Source organism: Alligator mississippiensis, chromosome 10 (assembly GCF_030867095.1).
Source record: "Alligator mississippiensis isolate rAllMis1 chromosome 10, rAllMis1, whole genome shotgun sequence".
Taxonomy (NCBI): domain Eukaryota; kingdom Metazoa; phylum Chordata; order Crocodylia; family Alligatoridae; genus Alligator; species Alligator mississippiensis.
In genome coordinates, this window is record NC_081833.1 from 53,159,048 (window position 1) to 53,180,855 (window position 21,808).

The 21,808-nt window shown below is 49.5% G+C and overlaps 1 protein-coding gene across 1 annotated transcript; it reads left to right on the top strand.

Moving 5' to 3' along the window:
• Positions 1 to 15,655: 15,655 nt before the first annotated feature.
• Positions 15,656 to 18,496, top strand: CBLN1 (cerebellin 1 precursor). The gene is made up of 3 exons (XM_006273198.4): positions 15,656 to 16,186; positions 16,475 to 16,594; positions 17,542 to 18,496. The coding sequence occupies exons 1-3, from the start codon at positions 15,926 to 15,928 to the stop codon at positions 17,737 to 17,739; spliced, it is 579 nt and encodes a 192-aa protein (XP_006273260.1). The 5' UTR covers positions 15,656 to 15,925; the 3' UTR covers positions 17,740 to 18,496.
• Positions 18,497 to 21,808: the final 3,312 nt, after the last annotated feature.

Genomic DNA, 21,808 nt, shown 5'->3' on the forward strand with positions numbered 1-21,808 from the left:
ACCAGTGTCACGTAGAGGGGGAGGATCACCTCCTTGTCCCTACTTGAGATGCACCTGTGGATGCACGATAGGGTCCGGTTAACCCTGCCGACCACGACCTCGCATTGTCGGCCCATGTTCATCTTGGAGTCAACGATGACTCCAGGATCCCTTTCTGCCTCCGTGCTCTCAAGAAGGGAGTTTCCCATCTTATAAGTGTGCTGTCGGTTACTACTGCCCAAGTGCAGTACCCTACACTTGTCCGTATTGAAACGCATCCTGTTTTTGTTAGCCCACCCTTGCAACCTATCCAGGTCTTTCTGCAGCCTTTCCCTCCCTACTAGCATGCCCACCTCACCCCAAATTTTTGTATCATCAGGAAATTTGAACAGGTTGCTTTTCACCCTGTTGTCCAAATTGCTGATAAAGAAACTGAACAGTGCGGGCCCAAGGACCGAGCCCTGGGGGACTCTGCTGCCCACTTCCCCCCAGGTCGAATATGACCCATCCACCACCACCCTCTGAGTATGATCCTTCAGCCAATTAGCAATCCATCTGACTGTGTAGGCATCAGTGCCACAGTTGCCTAGTTTTTTAATGAGGATGGGGTGGGAGACAGTGTCAAAGGCCTTGCTGAAGTCCAGAACTTGCCCTTGGTGAATCCATGCTGACTTCCTAATGACCTTCTTCTCCTCCAAGTGTTTAGAAATGGATTCCTTGAGGATCTGTTCTGTGATTTTTCTAGGGACTGAGGTGAGGCTGACTGGTCTGTAGTTCCCTGGATCCTCCTTTTTCCCTTTCTTAAAAATGGGCACTATGGTTGCCCTTTTCCAAACATCTGGGACCTCTGCTGACTGTCATGAATTTTCAAAGATGATGGCCAGCAGCTCTGCAATCACATCAGCAACTCCCTCAGCACTTGGGTGCATCCCATCTGGTCCCATGACTTGTACATGTCCAGCTTTTTTAAATAGTCCCTAACCTGTTCTTTTACCACTGTTGGCTGCTCATGTCTTCCCCACACTGTGCTGCCAGGTATAGTAGTCTAGGAGCTGACCTGTTGCCTGTGAAAACTGAGGTGAAAAAGGCATTGAGCACTTCAGCCTTTTTTGCATCCTCTATCACTAGGTTGCCTTTCCCAATTAGTAAGGGACCCACACTTTCTCTGATCTTCTTCTTGTTGCTGACATGCTTCTAAAAACTCTTGTTCTCCTTCACATACCTTGCTAGCTGCAACTCCAGTTATGCTTTGGCCTTCCTGTCTTCATCCCTGAATGCCTGAGTACTACTTTTATACTCCTCCCCAATTGTTTGTCCAAGTTTCCAATTCTCATAAGCTTCTTTTTTGTAGTTTTGTAGTTTAGTTTACCTAAGAGTTTCATGCTAAGCCAAGCTGGTCTTCTGCCATACTTGCTAGTCTTCCTGCACATTGGGATGGCTTGTTCCTGCACTCTCAGTAAGCTTCTTTAAAGTACAGCCAGCTATCCTGGATTCCTCTCTCCCTCAAACATGACCTTCCAGGGGATCCTGCCCTTGAGTTCCCCGAGGGAGTCAAAGTCTGCTTTTCTAAAGTTTAGGGTCCTTAATCTGCTGCTCTCCATCCTTCCTTTCCTCAGGATCCTAAAGTCAATCTTCTCATGGTCACTGCTGCCCAAGTTGCCAACCACTACTACATTCCCCACCAACTCACCCCTGTTTGTAAGCAGCAGGTCAAAAAGAGCATGCCCCCTAACTGACTGCTCCAGCATTTGTACCAGGAAGTTGTCCCCAACATTCTCCAAAAACTTCCTGGGTTGCTTGTGCACTGCTGTATTGCCCTCCCAGCAGATGTCAACGTGATTGAAGTCCCCCATGAGAACCAGGGCTTGTGATTGGGAAGCTTCTGCTAGCTGTTTGAAGAAAGCCTCATCCACCACTTCCTCTTGGTCTGCTGGTCTATAGCAGACACCCATGACAACATCACCCTTGTTGCACTCCCCTCTAAGCTTAACCCAGGGACTTAATGTGCAGCCACAGTTCTGAAAATTAGTAGTCTGAATCACTGTACTAGTTATAGATTTAACGGTGTCTCTTAGCTATTTTATGTTCAGATTTGTACCCTAATTTTCTTTTCAGGTTTTGAGTTTTAACTGTAACATCTACTCTAAAGAATCAGTACAGTCAAAGTATTTTGTATACATGATATCTTGAACAGATGGCAAACATATGCAGTATGCAAAGCAGCCAACTGGATTGTACCTTGGGATTCAGGTCTTTAAAGAATGTACATTTTGCAACAAAAAGATTGTAGCACTTTGCTCCCACTTTGCAAATAAAAGCTGGTATGCAAGTGTGATATATGCTGTAATGCAGATGGGATTTAGGCAAGAGATGTGGATTTCCATGGGTAAAGAAATGGGCCTATATGAACGTAGTGTAACAATAGTTTTCATGTCTAGCATTCCTTATTTATGATGGCCATACAGTTCCAAGAAAGAATACAGTATAATGGGAAGGTAAGCATGATTCTATAGTCATGAAACAGTTACAATTCTCCATTGGCTAACATTTTATACAATCCAAGCAACAAAGAAATCCCTGCTCACTTGAAAAGCTTGAGAATGCAGTCACTCATTCAAATGCAAGAGCAAAAATAAAAACTTTTTGTTTAAAACCATGAAATGTAATAAATGTTTCTATGTCCTAAAACATGCTGAATGCTGCTAACAAAGTGTGGGTCATTCTAAACATAGACATGTGACTGAAGAATGACTCACAAAAAGGGCAATATTTCCCCTCTCAGCCTGCTTCTGACCTTCAAATGATCCCTGTTATAAATACCCAAGTCCACCTCAAAGTGATGTGTATCTTAGTTTTAAAATAAGCTGGTAACATGTATGAAGGGCATTTATGAAGAACTTCCCTAAATATAATAAGCAGGGATCCTGGTTTTCTCTGATTTAAAAAAATCCCCAATTTTTGGTTTAAAAAAAGTAACCCCAAATCCACATTTTTTGTGATTAAAATGAACACCACTATATACATCTATATATTATTATTGAAGATCTCCAGCACCTACCCTGGAGATCTCCAAAAGGAGACTGGATACACTGGTTATTTGACACCAGCAGTCTTTTCTGACCAGAACAGGGGGCTGGACTCAATGATCTCACAAGGACCCTTCCAGCCCTAAGCTCCTGTGAATCTGTGAAAACCCTGATAATAAGTAGGGATCTACTTAAAGCATGCAGAGGGAAAGGAAAAACTACAGGCTGTTCGTGCTGACAGGTGCCATTTTCACAGTCTTTTCACAGTGAGCCCTCCCCACTGCTCCCCCTGCCACTGATTGGACATACCGACCTGGTGGTCCTGCCCCTTGCTGCTGATTGGCCAAGAGGGTGGCCCTTCATGCAGCCCCACCCCTTGCTGCTGATTGGTGGAGAAATGTGGGGCCACATGAAAGTCAGCCCTCTTGACAAATCAGTGAAAGAAGGAGGAGGCAGTTGCCATTTTGGCTGCTCCCCTTTGTACTGGCAACTTCCCTTCCCTGCCCCTCCTGCAGGCTGCAAGGCCATGCTGCAGCAACTGTTGGGCCCTACTGCAGACCTATCATTTTACTTTAAGCCCCCCCCTCCCCCTCCAATGCATAACTGCAGGGAACTCCAGTTTTTTCAATGATCACAGAAGCTGCCATTTTTTTTGCAGTTTCTGCAAAAATCACAAAGTTGCAAACTGAATAGATCTCTAATACTAAATAAGACCTTTCTCAATTCTCATTGAAGCAGGAACCGCAAGTACCTCTGATTCCTTTTTTTCCAGGTTTGTAGATTCCGGGGTGAGAGAAAATGAATTAACAGAGTGAAGACCACAGGTTGGGGGATCCAGTTCTATAGCTGATTACTGGGCAAATCACTGAACTCCTCTGTGACTCAGTCTTTGCCCCCCGCAGTAAAATCAAAACGACAATTATCATCTTTTTAGCTTCAAGATCATCAGGTTGTGTTGCCAAAGTAACAAAGACTTTAGGTAAACGTTATGGGTATATTTATAGGAACATTAAACATGTTTTATTTTTGTGAGTGCCCTAGCCTGAAACTCTTTTTTTCAGAACACAGAATTTGTATCAATATAGGTACAAGTCCCATGTACAGGGCCTGATTCCTGTGTACATAAAGACATCTCCACACTAATTTGATTTGGTGTAATTCACACCCATTGTACAAACCCTTATCATGTAACTGTGGAAGAGCCTTCACGTAAGCAAAAAGAGTCCTAAAGAGTAGTAAGAATATACATTAAGTGCCACTTGCGCCACCTCTTAAAGACTGAATGCAGCCAGTTTTGAAAAAAATGTAGACTAAATATTTTGGAATTTATTTTAATTGGGTTTTTTTGCTCAAATGTAGAAAGTAAGTGTTCATATTTTCTTAGTAGTTTACTATAACATTGCATATTAATAGAACTCCAGTCTCTCTAGGTTGTAGCAAGAGTATTTTCTCTTACAGCGTCACTACATTGTGCAGGTTTAAGCCACTGCTTGCCTGAGGGCCCAGGGGGGAGTGCAGTCACTCAGAAGCATTGTGTACAATGTACTTTGGATGCTACTTTCAGGAAGCCTGTGGGAGAAAGGATGAGAGTGATCCCTTCTGTCATTAAAATCAGGGAATAATGATTAAGGACTGAAGGAGTCAGCCCCTATTTTTGGGCTGAAGACAATATTGTAAAATACTAGATGTGCTTATACTTTAGAATCTGGAACATAATAAATCAAATACAATTTCCTTGGCAAGTGCCTTTGTTTTGGAGTTGGATAAATACTGCGTATTATGACATTAAAAGAAAAAAAATCAGAATTATATCACATTCTTAATGGCTATCATGGTGCTTTTAAACCTAAGCACAAGGTGAAGTATGAACAAGTTGGTATCTACACAGATGGGGCATTTTTATATGTGCATGGGGAGCGCTTTAATTAGTGAGTCTCACTAATTAAAAGCACCCCATTGTCCTGTGTATCAGCATCCCCATGTTGAAAAAGTGGTGGTGGGGCACTTTGAACTAAAGCTCATTTAGTGCCCCGCTGCCATTTTTCAGCATGGGGATGATACATGTGAGGCTCGAGTCTGCTGGAGCGTATTAATTTCTGTGCTCCAGTAGACTCATTAATTGAGTCTGTTCCTGTTAGCACTCAATTTATGACCCAGATACCTTGTTCTGGGCAGACCCAAACCCTCAGGCTGACTGTGACCTCTCCATTCGTAAATATACAAATTTTATTGCTACACAGTGATAGCAGATAGGAATAATGCAAACAATTCTGTATCTACCAGTCCCAGGGTTCACAGAGTCAAGGTACATCTGGCCAGTATGTGAGCTTTACTCTGAGGTTCTCTCTTGAATGCCAGATGTCAACAGCTTGGAGGTTGGAGGCAAAGGCCCAAGGCTGCTTATATGACCTCTGACCATGGTGCTGTCGGGTTCTCCTCTTGAGGACACTTTGCTGCTCTGCAATCCCTCTTTTTATATTCTTTCCCTCTCCTGATGTCTCTTCATCTCTGGACATCACTGATTGGTTTCCCTGTGGTTGTCATATTGTCCACGTTCTGTCCTGTCAACATATTCCTTTGTTTCAGAAACCCGTCACATGCACACATCCTAATTTGTGTTTTTTCTGTTTCTCCTAATTTGGTCTGTTCCCCAAAACTGGAAATCCCAAGGGCACTGTGACCTGGTGTCACCTTATCTCATGTTATGGAACATGTCTTCAATTTCCCAGGAATATGGTACGTCTTCAGTTTCCCAGCCTGCGTGTTAGCTTGCTGCTTGCCTGTGTCAGACAGTGGGTCTTGAAAACACAAATAGGTTTTCAGAAATCAGTTAGCTCTTGCTGTTGCCCTGGACCATTGTTCTAATACATATCTACTTTACCTACAAGCTAGTTCTCAAAAGCAGACCTGTAAATAGCATTTTTCTAGCCATCAGCTCTGATTCATTGTATTTCCAGTGCATCAGAGTAGGCTCCTTGCATGTGTATAGGAGCCTCAGGTGTTTGTCTTGTTCATTTGAATGTACTATAACAAGAGAAATATATCACGTTAGTAAGAAAGTAGCACAAAAAAATAGAGTGGAGTCTATGACGTATACTGTAGGGCTGTGCTAAACAGCTCTGTTCCATTTTGACTTGTATTTCGAGGTTTCAACGGAACAGCATTTTGTTTAAAATTTTGTTTCGATTCAAAACCACCGTTCCATTTTGTTTAATCAAAACAGTGACACTGTTTTGATGCTGTTTCAATGTTTTGCCCATAAACTATAATGGGGAAGCTTGAAACAGCCTTCCTCCTCTGGCAGGTAGATTGGGGCCCAACCTTGGGAGGGCTGCAGGGGCTGTGTCCTTCTGGGGTTACAGGCCCCCAATCTGCCTGCCAGATGGAGGGAAGCTGGGTGCTGCCGCCTGGGACTGGGGAGCTGGGAAAGGGAATTGAGCCTAATCACTCAGTTCCCCTCCCCAGCCTCATTGTATCACTGGTGAGGGGAACTCAGCTCAGCTGGGCTGAGTTGCCTTCCCCAGCCTGATCATAGGGCTGGGGAGGGGAACTGAGTGATTGGGCTTAGTTCCCTTTCCCTTTCTGATCATAGTCCTGGGGAGGGGAACTGAGCTCGGGCTCAGTTCCCTTCCCCTGTGCTGCGATCGGTTTCCCATAGCTCAGCCACGGGAGGCAGGGAGAGCCAGGGCTGCACTACGTGCCTGTCTGAGCGACACGGGGCTGCGGAGCTGCTGGGAGTGCAGCCCTGGTTCTCCCCTGTCTCCCATCACCTGGCTGCTGGCTTCTTCAAAACTAAAAACATTTCAAAATTTTGAAATGTTTCAGCTAGCTTCATTTTGTTTCAAGGCTGTTTTAAAGCCCTTTATTTCAATTTCACTGTTTTGAGCTCAAAATGAGTTGAAACAGTGTTGAAACAAAACAGCTGGCGAAATTTCGCACAGCCCTAGTATATTGCATACACATATTCAAATGACTTGGGAGACTTCTCCTGCATTTGTTCTCTTGGTAGAAAAATTTATTCAGAGACACCTGAACAGACATTTGAATGCTAAGCCCCCAAAGAGCAGAGAGCTTGGAGTGTTGATGCTGCACAGCCAGGAGGCCACTGTGCACACATCTCAGCATGCTCTGCAGACTTCCTCAGTCTGCCTTGTCACAGATGGCAATGGGGCATAGGGCAGCCCCTGGTTGGTTGACTGAGACTGCTCAGAGTCAGCCTGTGTCTCCATGAAGCACAATGTGAAATTGTGAAGGGGCCATGTTCTGATTCCTGCTTGGATGAAGTAGTAGAATCCATCCCAAATGACACACTGCCTCCCAGGGGTGACAGGGTTGAGGAGAGAACAAAGCATTCTGGGATACTAGAGAGCTGTGCTGTGCCATGGATTCTCTTGGTAGGGTAAAGACATTTGCTGTCTCAGGGGAAACTCTCCTGGGAGTGATTTAACTCTAGTTGTTCCCAGGTTATTTTTCTCTAGGTGTGGCCATTTTTGCTGTGGGAGAAAAGTCATGAACATCTACACACTCGTGGTTTTTCTTAGGAAAGCAACAACTCTCTCAGAAAAATGGAATATCTGTACATGGCCTTAGTTCAAGTTCAAGTTGCTTTACAGACATAAGAACTTAGGGTGTAAACAGATGTCACCAATGAAATGGATCAGCTGTTGTGGGATTGCCAGGGATACATCTCTACAGATGGGAAACCTCAGCTTTCCTCTCTCATAGAGAGATGTCCCAGAGATTATCTGGGATGTATCTCTTTCAGAGGGGAAAGCTGGGCAGGTTTCCAGGGGCTAACAGGCCCGATTCTGCTCAGGAATTCACAGGGCATACTGGATCAGCCTCAAGTCCCAAGAGCACCTACCCAAGGCAACTGGAAAGCACAGGCATCTCTGGACTGCCTACACTGTTGAACTTTAAACTAAACAACTGTATGCTGCAATAAAGCAGAAGAAACTATTACCAGCTTTGTCACAGCCACATATTTTGGGTATTTGTGGTATGAAAAGGGGAATGGGACATTTGTTTGCTTGGCCTTTGTGCCACTATAAATTTGTTTTTATATGGTGGCACAAAGGCAATGACTTTTTCTATCCTTAGATAATTGGTTCCCAACCAGCATTATCCAGCCAGACTCTTACGGCTGGTACTCTAAGTCCCTTCTAGCCAAAGTCCTGTTCCTCTACATCCAGTTCAGCAGGGCTTTTGCCATCATCTTTAGTGGAAACACAATCAGGCCTTTAATGTTTCTGCTGCCTTTTGGAAGTTATGGTAGGGAGGACATTTCCCAAAGCCAGCACTGGAGATCCTAGAGTAACTCTATAACTTATGGGTCCAGTTCTAGTGCGATGCTTTACTGAAAAATACTAATGTCTTATTTGCAGCAATTTAATATACATGCTTTTATTGTGTATCATAAATAATGGACCATACCATGGCTTTTTTTGGCAGCTGCCCATCCTTTTATTTAGCACTAGCTTTTTCCCCCATGACAACCGCTCAGATAAGTTATAAATGCCCATTAGAGAGGCTGTCTCTCTCACCCCTCATATGCACTTCCTGCCCAGGTTCTGATTCTCAGAAGACATAGATAGCTACAATGTTAACAGACAAGAGAAGTATAATATAATAACTACTTCTTTCCAGACATAGATCTGCTGCCCTCTGCTCATCTTTGCTTGTAAGAGCAGAAGGTTATATTTTGCCAACTCTGTGGATTAAATTCCTCCATCAATGTATTATGAAGAAAAACAGCCTGCTCGGTATCAGAGGAAAATTGCTGACTTGAAATCTGAGGTGAGGCTCCATCATTTATACTAATGAGCTCACTGGTGAGGAATTTGTAAAATGTTACCATAAAAAACCAGCTGCAGTCAGTGTTGGATGGAACATATAACTCACAATTTTTTGCTGAAAATATATAAAACTACTGATAATTTTCCCATTCAAACAGAGGAGAGGAATCAGTACAATGAAAAGTGACCTCAGTGCAACCCAAAGGACTAGCAAAAAATTGAGTACTTAAAAGTGTCCCTGTAACCAGGGGCTGATCTGACTTCTTTTGGGAAAGTTGCAAATAACTGGCTGAAGAATCGATACATTATTTATTGGAATGACCTCTATGAAATGGTATTAGCTATATTTTAATTGTCTTTATAGTCAGTAGTTAGACCTTCAGAAACGGTGGTGATTTACTTAGTGAAAGAGTTTGAAATACAATGGAAGTTTTAATTCTGTCCTGGACTAGAGCCAGATTCTAGTCTTGCAACCATGTCATACAGGAATAATTCCATTGTGGCCAATAGGCCAGACTGAGGTCTACTCTGACTTCTTTGCCCAGCTGCTGCAGCATAAAGCAGCTATAAAACCAGCCAAACTAGCTTCCTGGATTTCCCCTGCAGTTGCTCCTATGCTGATTAGTGTAAATAAGGGGATGGGGGGTAACTAGGACAGTAGCCCCAGGCACAGACTTTTGGAGGGTGCAAAAAACAAATAGCAGCTGACACTGCTGCACTGACAGCCTGGCTATGGCTGCTGCTCCATGCACTGCTGTTGTCCAGGGCATAGAACAGTCCAACAATGCTTCTGCCTATGTCACCCTTGGCCTCTAATGCAGACTTCTGGCACCATGAGAAATAGTATGTTAGAGAAGTTCCCTGCTTGCTGTAATTTACATAGGAATCTGGACCAATATTCACTTCTCCCCAGAATCAGAAGAATAAAATAATAATTTTGAGCCACTTCTGCTCTACTTCTTCCAGTCTTGAGCTGAGCAGAGCTCATTCGGACCATATGATCTGGCCCAATATCTGAACCATGATCCTCCAAGAGAAAGGAAAAGGGAATAAGATTTACTAAGGGAGGATGGAACAGCCTCCAAGGTAAGAGAGAGAGGGGAAAAAAGAGAAAATGCCACCAGGCAAGCAGGTGTTGAATGGAACAGGTGAAATATCTGCTTTCAGTTTAGCCCCGCCCAATTCCATTCCCATTTGTCCGTACCTTATGACGCAGAAGGATAGAAAAATGGCAGCAAACTTAAGAAAGAACAAAAGCTACTTGAGGGGGAAGAAGCAGAAACTAGTCTTATTGCCACCTGTGGTGCAGTCAAATAGGCATCTCAGTATGGAGGGTGACCAGAATGTTATCCATCATTTGTAAACCAACTTGAGATCCTTCAGGCAAAATATGCTAAACAAGTACTAGTAGCAGTAGCAGTTTTGTATCCATAGTTCATGAGATGCCCATCTTGAAAAAGTCAAAAATAGGATGTAGAAAGAAATAAGTCTAAATTACACAGAAAAATAAAATTATATTGGTAATAAATGTTTTCAAATAAAACTTTATTTTGCATGTAATTATAATCTTCAAGTATTATGAATGTATAGGGGAGGAACCAACCCAACAACAGTCCCTGCACTTGCTCATCACTACCGTTAGAACTTAGATTGAATGCACATTACATAAAGCGCATTAATGAATGTGTAGACGTGCCCACGATGTCTTAGGTACAGCCACTAGGAAGATGATGTTTGAAAGTATTCCTGCAGTTCTTAGCAAAAAGTGGCAGCTTGGTTTCATATTACAATGTAACTATGTGTTTGAAGTACAACAAATTTCCTCTTTGAGTTAAGTTATTTTTAACAATACACTTGCATGTTTTAAAAGAGACATGAGACAAGAAAGAAGCTCAAGCTACTGGTTTCATTATCAACACTCATTAATGAAGTTATTTTTATTTAGAAGCATGGCAGCCTTAAATTACATCAAAGCCATGCAATAAGTTCCAAGTTATCAGTAAATCCAGGAGAGGATATCCAGGGATCAGACAAATCAGAGGTTAGAAGGTAAGGTAGGACAGGTCAGGTTGCTTTCTCATAGGAGTTAAACCCTGACACTGAAAGAACCAAACATCTTAGAAGGCACATTCAGCCCATTTAACTACCTAATTTTGAGTGTGTTTTTCTATAGACTTCAGCCCTGGTCTGTTTTACCCCTATACTGAAGTGCTTTCAAAATTCTCACCTGAATTTTTAAAAGTAGATTGCCAGTGTAACATATTATTTTTAGAATCACAATGTTTTTAAAAACTAACAAAAAGCAAGTAAAAAAATGAATCCAATGATACCTACACCTGGAAAGTTTAATATTAAAAATACTTCTACAGTATTATAATAGTAGCTCTCAAATTAGCTGCATAAAAAAAAAAAAAAAAAAATTCCCTTCTAACCATCCCGGGGTAATTGCTCATAAGTTTCTTGAACTTTCACTTTTGAAACTGAAGGCTCAAATTAGGCATTAAGGTGAATTTTTATTCTAGAGTTTTGACATTTATATTTAACATTTCTATTTAATGTTTGCTCAGACATTTGCAAACATTAAATATATTTGGAAGAATTTTTCCAGCCAAAAAATGGCTGAGAGTTGAAAACTGAAAATCACGGTGATGTGGAAATATCCTTCATCAGGAATCAGTATGTGATGATGTTCTGGAGGTAATCTGTTTTGACCAGACTAAATAATAAGAGTCTGAAGGTCAGGTTCTGAACATACATAGAAGATAACTTTAGCCATGTTTCTTAGAAAGGATCCATTTGCATAGGCTACACATCTATATTATTGGCTGGATCCTAAATTCAGTTATGGTTACAGCCACAGTTTATAAGCTGTAATTCCCTGGCCTAGGACAATTCCCTACTAGCATTTGTGTTGGTCTATGCCACTTACAGGCTCATCACCTGTTATGTACCAACCTGGATATGCTGATCTACTGCACAGCAAGCATCTCTGGTCTTACTTATTCTTTAGAGCATGGAATGCTGTAGATAATTTCTACTGGATAGGACCCTAACAGTTCATTTGCTCCTGCTGTGTCCTTCCTCCCTGAAGTCAATCTGGTTTTTAAGATATTATAATTGTTCACTGTGGAAATGAACCTGATGTCATAAACACATCATAAATTAATGCAAGCATTTCTGATAACAGTAAATGAGGGAAGTTGTAGGTAACTCACAGTGTGGATCTGCAAGAGCATTTTGGTTTAAATCTAATTCTTATATACCTTCAAACTTTTGCACAAAACTCAAACAGATGTTTGGATGAAAAATGAGACTTGTTTACATGGACATTTATCGTTCCTAAATCAGAGGCTTAAGATTTTAAAATTCTATTGAAGAATTGCTTATTGCTTTTTATCCTTGATAATGCAACAGTAAGCAAACTGCATTTCATATCAGTGAACAAATGGTATCATGCATGCTATCCAGTTATGGTCCAAATCTTGTAGTTCTTACTCAGGAAGGAACAAACTAGGAAAAAGATAGCCACTAGGAACTTTCCCCCCACTTCAAACTGAATAATTTGCCAACAGATAAAGCTATCTGGCTCTAGTCAGATAGAATTAAAATTTCCATTGTACTTCAAACTCTTTAGCTATGTGGAACACTACAATTTCTGATTCACTGGCAGAGTGAAGCAGTGAAGCTAGTACTGCAGCTGCCTGTGATTAATTTTCTTTGTGACTAAACTGAATTTTGCTTTCTAGAGATCTGCCTGGCACTTCTAATTAAACTCACTACAAAAGAGTGAAACATGACTTTTTGGCCTCTGGCATTTTTATAAACAAAATAAACAACACATTCATGGTCCAAGTGGCACAGTAATCACTCTTGAAGTGGTTCTTCATGGGTCCAAGAGACTCACTCAATTGCAAATATATTTTTTAAGATTCTTGTCAAAGTGTTTTATAGTTGTAGGCGGGGGTGGCGGGGGGGGAGGAACTGTAGAAGTTCTAAAGACCAACAGCCAGCAGCTATTTCCCCAAAGGGCTCTTTGTGGCTAGATGCAGCACAATGTGTCATGCTTAATTTTACTTTGCTCTCAGGAGTATGGTTTCCAGAGGGAAAGTTTTCAGTGAAAAGTAACAAATGTAGATCAATTTCCATATCCAGTGCAGCTCATGGCCCCTCTGCCGAGAGTCAATTTCATGCAAAGTGTAATGGTGTGTTTATGATGCTAGACATGGAATGGAGACCCTCTAAACTCACCTCATGTAGGGACCCACCAAATATCCATTAGGTGGAAACAGCTGTTGGTCCCTACCAAGCCAAGTTACATTCAGACTGGGAAGCTGCAAATGAAAGGCTTTGTAGCTCACTAGCCATTATCAAAGTCACTTTTCCCCAGTAATGTTACATAACCAGTCAAACAAACTCATGTTGAGAGAATGTCAAGGTCACGAAGTTAAGTACTTAAAAGTTAGGAAAGGTCAGAATGAAGGCATCTTTAATAGTTCTTGACATTTTGCCAAGACTGGTAGCTGTGACAAGTTGTGAGTGTCATGCAAGATATAAGATACTTGGCAGATCTGTTTCAGTTGATGCCAGTTAAGTGATCAACAGCAGAGTTACTTTAGGCATGTTGGTTCCCTACAAAAATATTGCTGTGCTAACATCCATTCTCAGTCAAGAGGGTCAATAATACTGACAGCATATTTGAAACAGGGTTTCCTCTTAAGCATAGCCAACACATTAAAAAATACTGTACATAATACAACCATTCTAGCTCCTCTCCACCCTTATCATGTACTCTTCAGTGTCTTAGGGATTTTTTTTCTCTCCACATTATTTTATTATTCCCCCTCCTTTCTGTCCAATTTCTCTTCCCTTTTATCCCTCAATCAAAGAGGAACTTACAAGTTTCTCAGCTGTTCTTGTTCTTACTCTCTGCAATGGGATATGAGTGCTTCAGACTCTCTTGCAAAATGATGCTATATAGACTGCCATGTCCTGGAGCCAGAACTCTCAACTTTAGGCCCTGCAAATATTTACATGTATCTGAGCAATTTTGCTGACAGGAACTGTTGCACACAGATCAACAGGACTACTCTTTACAGGATCTTATCCTTCATATTTAAAAAAAAGACTACACAATCATGGCATAGGCATAAGTGGGTCAAAATCAAGAGTCCTAAAAACTCATAATTTTCTACACAGAGGTATATTCCCTCCCCATAAATATCTTCAATTCTCTAAAGAATATACTGGGTATACTAAACCGAACTCCATATTTTACATGTTAATATCAGATTATCAGGCCTGGGGCCTAGGGTCGAGAGCGGGGGTCCTGTTTCCCAGGATGTATGATAGTACAGTTATACAGATAATAAAAGGTCTTGACCTCATAGTTCACTTTTGATATTCATCTATACCCATTTTTCTTCTGCTCTTCTAATTGCAGTTTTGTGACATCCATGCAAAATTAATTCTGGTAACATGCCCATTTGGCAAAGGCAACCTTTCATTTTACCAAATATGATCCATTCTATGATTTCTAAAAGATGTGATTTCCTTGGATGGTACTTCAGCTTCAGACAGTAGTAGGTTGCTAATGCTTTGAAGGAGGGTACTAGAGTGCCAACAACTAGAAGCCTCCTTAAGATCCATTTCCTGAGCAGAAGGATGGTTTGAAAAGCATGAAAGTCTCAATATGCTTTTAAAATTTCTTGCTGCAAAAAGCTTCATTGAGAGACAGCACCTACAGCTGGTGAAGTCCTGTTCCTCCCCTACAATTTTCTGCAAGGGTTGACTGAAGTACCAGGAGATCAAGTAACCTAGGAACTGGAACTTCTTGGATCCCACGCCTCTGCTCTGCTCTCCACAGAGCAAACCTTAAAAGGGGACCCAACTGCATCCGTAGTTGAGAGGGAGCAGAGGTTGCCAGTCCTGTTCTGTGCGTATTGTGAGGAGCTGCGCGTGGGTCTGGCAGCACTGCTCATACCACCTCTTTTAGGTTTTCCTCTTCCCTAAAGAAAGGCTGAGGACAGGTGAAGGGGCCTGAGCTCTGTTGAAGCCCCTGGCCCCTGCACTCTCTGCTTTGAATGGTTTAATAAACTCGTGAGGGGTTAACTCCCGCAAGCCCGGCCCGCTTCAGGGATTCTTTCCCCTCAAAACTGGACTCCCAAGTCGGAGACCTCTGGGCTGCGCCTCCGGCCGCACCGCTTCCCTCCGCCGGCAACGCAGGGCCCGGACCGCCAGCTGCCCGCAGCACAGAGCCGGGCGGGGAGGGGGCTTTCCCCTCCTCCCTCCCCCCCACCCAGGCCCGAGTCCCGGCGGCCCCGCAGAGAAGCGGGCGGGCACCCGCACAGCGGGGAAAGCCCCAGTGCCTGCAGCCGCCGCGGGCACCGGCCCCGCCCCGCCCCGCCCGCCACCAGGCCCCTGCGCCCCGCAGCCGCCGCTCCCCGCCGGGCAGCGGCTCCGACGTGCAGTGTCGCAGCCCGGCCCCGCATCCCTTCTGGCGGCCCCGCGCCCGCAGTGTCGGCAGCGGCGTCCCGCTGCCCCCGCCCCCGCCCCTGCCGCGGCCGCGGCCCCTACCTGTCCCGCGCGGCCCGACGGCGGAGCAGGCCGCCCCGTGCAGACTCGGGCGAGCCCGGCTGCGGCGGCACCTGCCTCGCGCACCTAATAACAAAAGCCCCGACGTCAGGTGGCAATAGACGGACTGGCCGCTCATTGGCTGCGGCGGCGAGCGCTCGCGGCCCATTGGCCCGGCGGCGCGGGGGGCGGGCGAGGGAGCGCTGACGCCAGCCGCGGGTTGGTGGGGAGGCGGGGGGAGCACCGCGCTTCGCCTTTGTGTTGCTCGGCGGCTGCGGGGATCTCGGCCACAGCCTGCACCGGGGCGGCGGCGGCGCGGGCGGCCGTGCTGTGCCGCGCTATGTCTGCGAGCGCTGCCGCGCCTGGGCACGGGCCGCTTCCCGCACGTCGGGGGGCCTCGCGCCGCGCTCCCAAATAGGAGCCCGAGCCGAGCCCGAGCGCAGCGCAGCCGCAGCCGCAGCCGGAGCCGCAGCCGCAGCCGCAGCCGGAGCCGGAGCCGGAGCCCCCGCCCAGGACGCTGGCTCTGCGGGGCAGGTAGAGCCGGGCGGCGCAGCGATGCGGGCGCTGGAGCTGGTGGTGCTGGGCGTGGCGTGGCTGGCGGGGCTGGCGCGCGGGCAGAACGAGACGGAGCCCATCGTGCTGGAGGGCAAGTGCCTGGTGGTGTGCGACTCCAACCCCACCTCCGACCCCACCGGCACTGCGCTCGGCATCTCCGTGCGCTCGGGCAGCGCCAAGGTGGCCTTCTCGGCCATCCGCAGCACCAACCACGAGCCCTCCGAGATGAGCAACCGCACCATGATCATCTACTTCGACCAGGTAGCGGCCGCGGCGGGGCGGGGCGGGGCTGGGCGGGGGGCTCCGAGCCTGGCAGCGGGTGCGGGACGGGGCGGCGGGAGGAGGTGACGGGGGGAAGGCGACACCGGCCGGGGAGGCCCGCCCTGCCCTGCCCTGCCCTGCCCCGCTCCAAGGGAGGGGGTCCCCAGCCGGTCCCCTGGGCACGGCGCCGCTGGCCGAAGCGGGCCCTGGGGGCGGAGGGCGGAGGCCGTCGGGGGCCGGGCCGGGCCGGGCCGGGCCGCGCTGCCCTCACGCCCCTTGTCCTTGCAGGTACTAGTGAATGTCGGCAGCAACTTCGACTCGGAGCGGAGCACGTTCATCGCGCCGCGGAAGGGGATTTACAGCTTTAACTTTCACGTGGTGAAGGTCTACAACCGGCAAACCATCCAGGTCAGCTCGGCCCCGCGGGGCTGCCCGGTCCCGAAGGCGCCAGACTTGTGCGGGGAAAGAGCCGAGCTCGGCCCGTGGCGCCTCCCTGAGTCCAGTCACCTGGGATCCGGGGCACCCTCCCCACGACGCCTCCCCGGGAGCCCCACGCACCGCCCGCGGCAGCTTCCCTGCTCCACCCCCGGACGCCTGGGGCCTAGGGTCGGGCGGGGTCCCGTTTCCCAGTGGCGGGAGGCTTGGCCGTGATCTGAGGACTGCGGTGTTAAGCCCCGACGCCCAGGCCGGCGGGTCCGGGGCCTTGTGTCTGTCTCTGCCCCTGCACGGCCGCCTTTGTGCCGCTGGGCAGGCGACCTGCCGGGCATCAAGGGGCACCGCCCCATCGGGGGCCTGTGCCCGCCTGGTCGATGGACGGCACTGGTGGGATTTGCAGTCCGCGCCGAGGTCAGGCAGGGAAGAGCCCACGGAGAAGAGGGAGGCAGCGCTGTGTTTTTCCGGGAGGTGCCCAGCGGGGGGAGAGTCTGGGCTCAGGGCTCATTGTCTGTACTATCTAACAAAGGGGAGCCGAGTCCTGAAAACACTTCAAATGCCCTGCCCGTATCTGCAGCGGCTGCCCCTCTCTATCCAGCCGGCTCGCGAGCAGCGGCTCTTTCTCCACCCTGAGAGCAGGATCGACCTCCCCTGTTATTCGCAGCCTGGGTTTTGCTGGGGCTGTCAATCGCAGGCTTCGCTGAAAGATTTCCTGCCTCTAGTCCATGCCCCTCGCTGTTTTCAGCCTCCTATTCCACTGCTCAACGCTTCTTGTGCCAAAATGACCCGAGCTTTTCCTCCCCTCCCCCACCCAACCCGGCGATTCATCCGCTAGGTGAGCCTGGGAGAGGCCGGGCAGTTTTGGCTCCTGCCGGGGTCTGACTTCGACTGACCGAGAGCTTTGTTTTTGTCTTGCTCTTTAGGTGAGTTTGATGCTAAATGGGTGGCCAGTGATTTCTGCCTTTGCAGGGGACCAGGATGTGACCCGAGAAGCTGCCAGCAATGGAGTCCTGATTCAAATGGAGAAAGGCGACAGAGCTTATCTAAAACTGGAGAGGGGAAACTTGATGGGCGGCTGGAAGTACTCGACATTCTCTGGATTTCTAGTATTCCCCCTTTAAACGACGGATCCCCCGAAGCGAGAGCGCGGGCAGCGAGCCAGAGCAATTTCTTACACGTCCCCCAATTGTAGCTGGGTGTAAAGAGCCTTGGAAAGCAAACTTTGTACGGTCAAATAGGAAAGAGGCTAAATCCTGCTTAGGTTTGTGTCCATCTGCTTTGAAGAATTCTTTTTTGTTGTCGTGGTTGCAGCCGACAGACAGGAGACGCTGCAATCGCTCCCACCGCCGTGTCCGCCTCTTTCTCCCCCACATCAATTCAGCTGAACGTGGCCCTCGTGCCCTCGCCACCTCCCCCCGGTTCTCCAGGCCGCTTCTACCTTCAGTATTTGCATTGTCCCTCACCACGTTTTGTGGGTTTGTTTTTAAAACATGTCATTCTCGACTCTTCCTCTGAGTTTAAAAAAAAAAGCGAAAAAAAAAACCAAACAAAAAACAAAAAAAGAAGTATTTTTTTGAATCCGTGGGTGCCACGACGAGAGAGAAAATGCAAATCTTGCTGTAACCTGGCTGACAAACGTAAACCGAAGAACTATTCCCAGCCAAGGCTGACTAGAGTACTTAAATATTTCTATGTAATTCTGAGTGATTGTGAAATTTAAGGCTGCTAAATGTTTTGATGCTTGTTTTGCTCTTGTACAATGTGGCCCGACTAAACGCCAGGAAGTATATTGAACTTTTACTATTACTCTGTAATATATGTGTGAATATCGGAAATTAATTTTTGCTTTAATTGAATAAAGTTTAAATGGGACTTTTATTTTTTTTAAACAGAAATAGGGTTTTTCTCAATGCAGTTATTGGCCCTTTATCAGGCGTAGGACCAGGTGGGGAAGCTGCAGGAGCAACCAGGTGCGCGGGGCTGCTGGCCATCGGGACCCTAGGTGCGGGACAATGGAAGCGGGAAAGCTAGAGCAGCGTGTGACATGGCCCCGGTGCAAGTGAGTCCCGCCTTGTTGGCGCCTCTCGAGCTCCGTTACGCGCTCTCTAAACAGAAGCGAGTCGCCCCGGGCTGGCGCGGCGGAGCCGGGTCCCGGCGAGGAACCGGCGGAGATGAACGCAGCTCCCGCTGGCAGCCCTCGCCCCCAGGCTTACACTATCGCCTAGAAAACAAAGCGCATCTATGCAGCCCTCAAGCCACTGCCGGCGTAGGCTGCCCTGCTAGGAGCAATCGGTTTCGCTAGGGTTAGGGTGTTTACAGCCTTTAAAAGATGGAAATGCGGGAATGGGGCAGCGCTCCAGGACATTGCGGCTGGTGTTGCAGGAAGGAAGGCGGGTGTGACCAAGCCCAGAGCTCACTACAGCGGTGGCAGAAACCCCGACTGGCGGGTCCCCAGGGCAGCTGGGACACAGCGACCCGGGCGGAGCGGGGCTGGCCCCGGGCACCGGAGCGTCCTTCTCCGGCCCGCTCTCAGCTCGCCCGGCTGCCACACGAGTAACATCTTGTGGCTCTTTTAAACCCCAGGTTCCAGGAAGGGATTTAATTAGCTCCTAGGGGGAAAATTACTAGTAGCATAATAAGCAAAGCTGCTTCATTTATTCACAGTTTTTGTCTTGGTAATAGTCTGCTAGAAGGGGTGGGGGAGCTCTGCGGAACCTTCCCCGAGTGCAGGTAGCACCTGCTTGTTTTCAGGTCGCTTGTTTTTCTAGAGGCCTTGAACCCAGCCCAGAGATGTGTCTTCTCCTTGTAAGGAGGGCAAGCGAGTTCACAGCGGAGAAAGCCTCCCGCTGAGCACGGAGGGGGGTGGGGGTGGGGGGCTGGTTATAGGAGATGGGTCATGAATTTGCTTTCTGAATGTCGATAGTATGATGGTATCTGTGGTCTCTTCTTTTCAAATAAAACACACCGATGACTTGACAGCACCTGGTCTTCTTTTTTCTGGAGCTGCTTGTGCCCACGCCCTGCGAGCTCGCGCTGCGCACACTGTCCCGCGGAGCAGCGCAGAGACCCGGCCTGACGGACTGGCCCGTAACAGCGCCCGGGGCCGGGGCCGGGGCCGGGGCCGGGGCCGGGCCTGGTTGGAAGAGGGGCCAGCCTCGGCTCCGTTTTCCGTGTGCTGCATAGCTAGGCTGCGGCCCTCCACGTGCGGCTGGCGGCGGCCCCCCGCCGGATCCCGGGGAGAAGGGGCCTGGCTGCTGTCCTGAGGAGGGAAAGGTGCGGCTGCTCCAAACACTTGACTGCGATCGCAGCCGCTCTGGGCACTTGCGGCCGCTGGCCGGGAGCCGGGCTAGGAAACAGCTGCGATCGATGAAGACGGCTTCATGGCTGCAGGAGGCTCCGGTTGCCCTCGCCCTTTGCTGAGGGGATTTCCCTCGGGGCGCTGCGCCCTCCCCCGCCCGGCCTCGTGGCGCTTTCCCCCTCGTTTGGGACCCGCAGCCTGGTGCTCAGCCCGGATCTCTTGGGGAAGCAGGACCCGCCTGCCTGGCACCGGACCCGGGCTGACAGGAGCGGCCGGCAGGGCGACCCACGGCAACTCCCGGGCACTGCGGCTGGGGGCCCGCGGCGGCTCGCTGCACTCGGGGGAGCAGAAGCGGCGCTTTCCCCGGAGCGTGTCCCGTGTGGGATTACCCCGTTTGCTGCCAGGCTCCTGCTGCTAAACCCCCGCAGCTGCCGCGCCGCCACCAAACGGGGCCCGCAGCTGCCCCCTGTTAGCGCGGGGCAGCCGCGGCCCTGCACGTGCTGTCGGGGCTGGGTGCGCTGCTCCGCGCGTCCCTCGCAGCGGCGGCCTGGCGGGCGGACGAGACGGGAAGGTTGCTCCTCCCGGGCTCCGCACGCCTCTGCCGGCACCGGCGGGAGGCAGGTTCTTTTTATCTTGCCCAAAGCCGGGTCAGCTCCGAGGGCAGTCTACTCTAGTAGACTCTTTATTATGCAGTATTAAGCAGCGGGCACGTGCCCAACTCGGCCCAGCACAGCTCGCCCCTCAAGTCCGCGGGCAAGTGCCCTCCCGCCGCTCCCCGTGCTCCCCCAGCCGGGGCAAGCGGCCCAGTCGCGACCAGGCCCGCGGGCCCCGGGGCTCAGGTGCCCCCTGCCCCGCCCGGTCTTGGCCTGACGGCCCAGAGGGACGTGACAGTATCCCCGGGGAGAGGCGAGCGGGCCGGGGCTCATAACTCCGCCGCCCTCGTCAAGCCCCGCCCGCAACCCCGCGCTAGTCTGGCCCCCGCTGGGCTCAGCCCGCGGCCCTCCCCACGGCCTCAGCGGGGCTGTTGGCTGGGAGCTGGGGAGGAAATACCAGTTTCGGAGGCAAAAGCAAGCTCAGGGCACGGCTCCACCCACCTCTGCCGCCGTTGAGTCAAGGCGCGGGGCAGCTGGGGGTGAGCGCGGGGGTCGGCCCAGGGCTAGGAGCCTCCTCAGCTTCCCTGAGGGTGTGTGTTGTGTGTGGGGGGCGGGGGTTGTGGCTACACGGAGGGAGCCTGGGGGCACCGAGCCCAGAGCAAGTGGATGAAGGGGCGGGAGCGCTGGGCAGGAGGCTGTTAAAGACAACTCGTGGTCGGAGCCGTCCCACGGGAGCCGCTTCTGCCCCTGCGCTGGGGCGACACTGAGAGGGTGAGCAAGGGACCTGGCACGTGGTAACATCAACACCCCTGGAGCTGCGGTGCCTGGTTGGGGGCAGGGCTGGGGCCGGGCTCCCACAGCCCAGCTCAGGCCCCGTTCAGTGCGGGACCCTGGGGAGAACGAGGCCGATCCTGGATCTGGGCCGGACGGGAGAGACGTGGGCATCACGCTCCTTTCCTGGGCACGGAGGCAGAGAGCCCCGGCCTGTCTGGCCAGAGGCGCGCGGGGGGCAGCGTGCCCCGGCGGCTCGGTTTGGGGAGCAGAGCCCGGGCCGGCAGGGCTGGCTTCTTCCCCTAATCATGGCCCGGCTTCTCCCCGGCCCTGCGCACTCCGCGCTTAAGATACTTCCCAGCCAGGGCAACTGAGGCACCGAAGCGGGAGGCGCCTGGTCCAGGCTGAGCCAGGACCGAGTCACCCCCGGAGCCCCGGGCGGCCCCCAGCGCGCACAGCTCCCGCGGCGGGGCAAACCGCCTCCCTTGGGCCGGAGCTGGGGTTTAAACGCGCCTGTGGCCCGGCAGG

Excerpts from the sequence above, each read along its gene's own strand:
- CBLN1 (XM_006273198.4), top strand. The coding sequence starts at position 15,926 with ATGCGGGCGCTGGAGCTGGTGGTGCTGGGCGTGGCGTGGCTGGCGGGG. Across the intron at positions 16,187-16,474 it reads TGATCATCTACTTCGACCAG|GTACTAGTGAATGTCGGCAG; the intron begins GTAGCGGCCGCG and ends TTGTCCTTGCAG. Across the intron at positions 16,595-17,541 it reads ACAACCGGCAAACCATCCAG|GTGAGTTTGATGCTAAATGG; the intron begins GTCAGCTCGGCC and ends CTTGCTCTTTAG.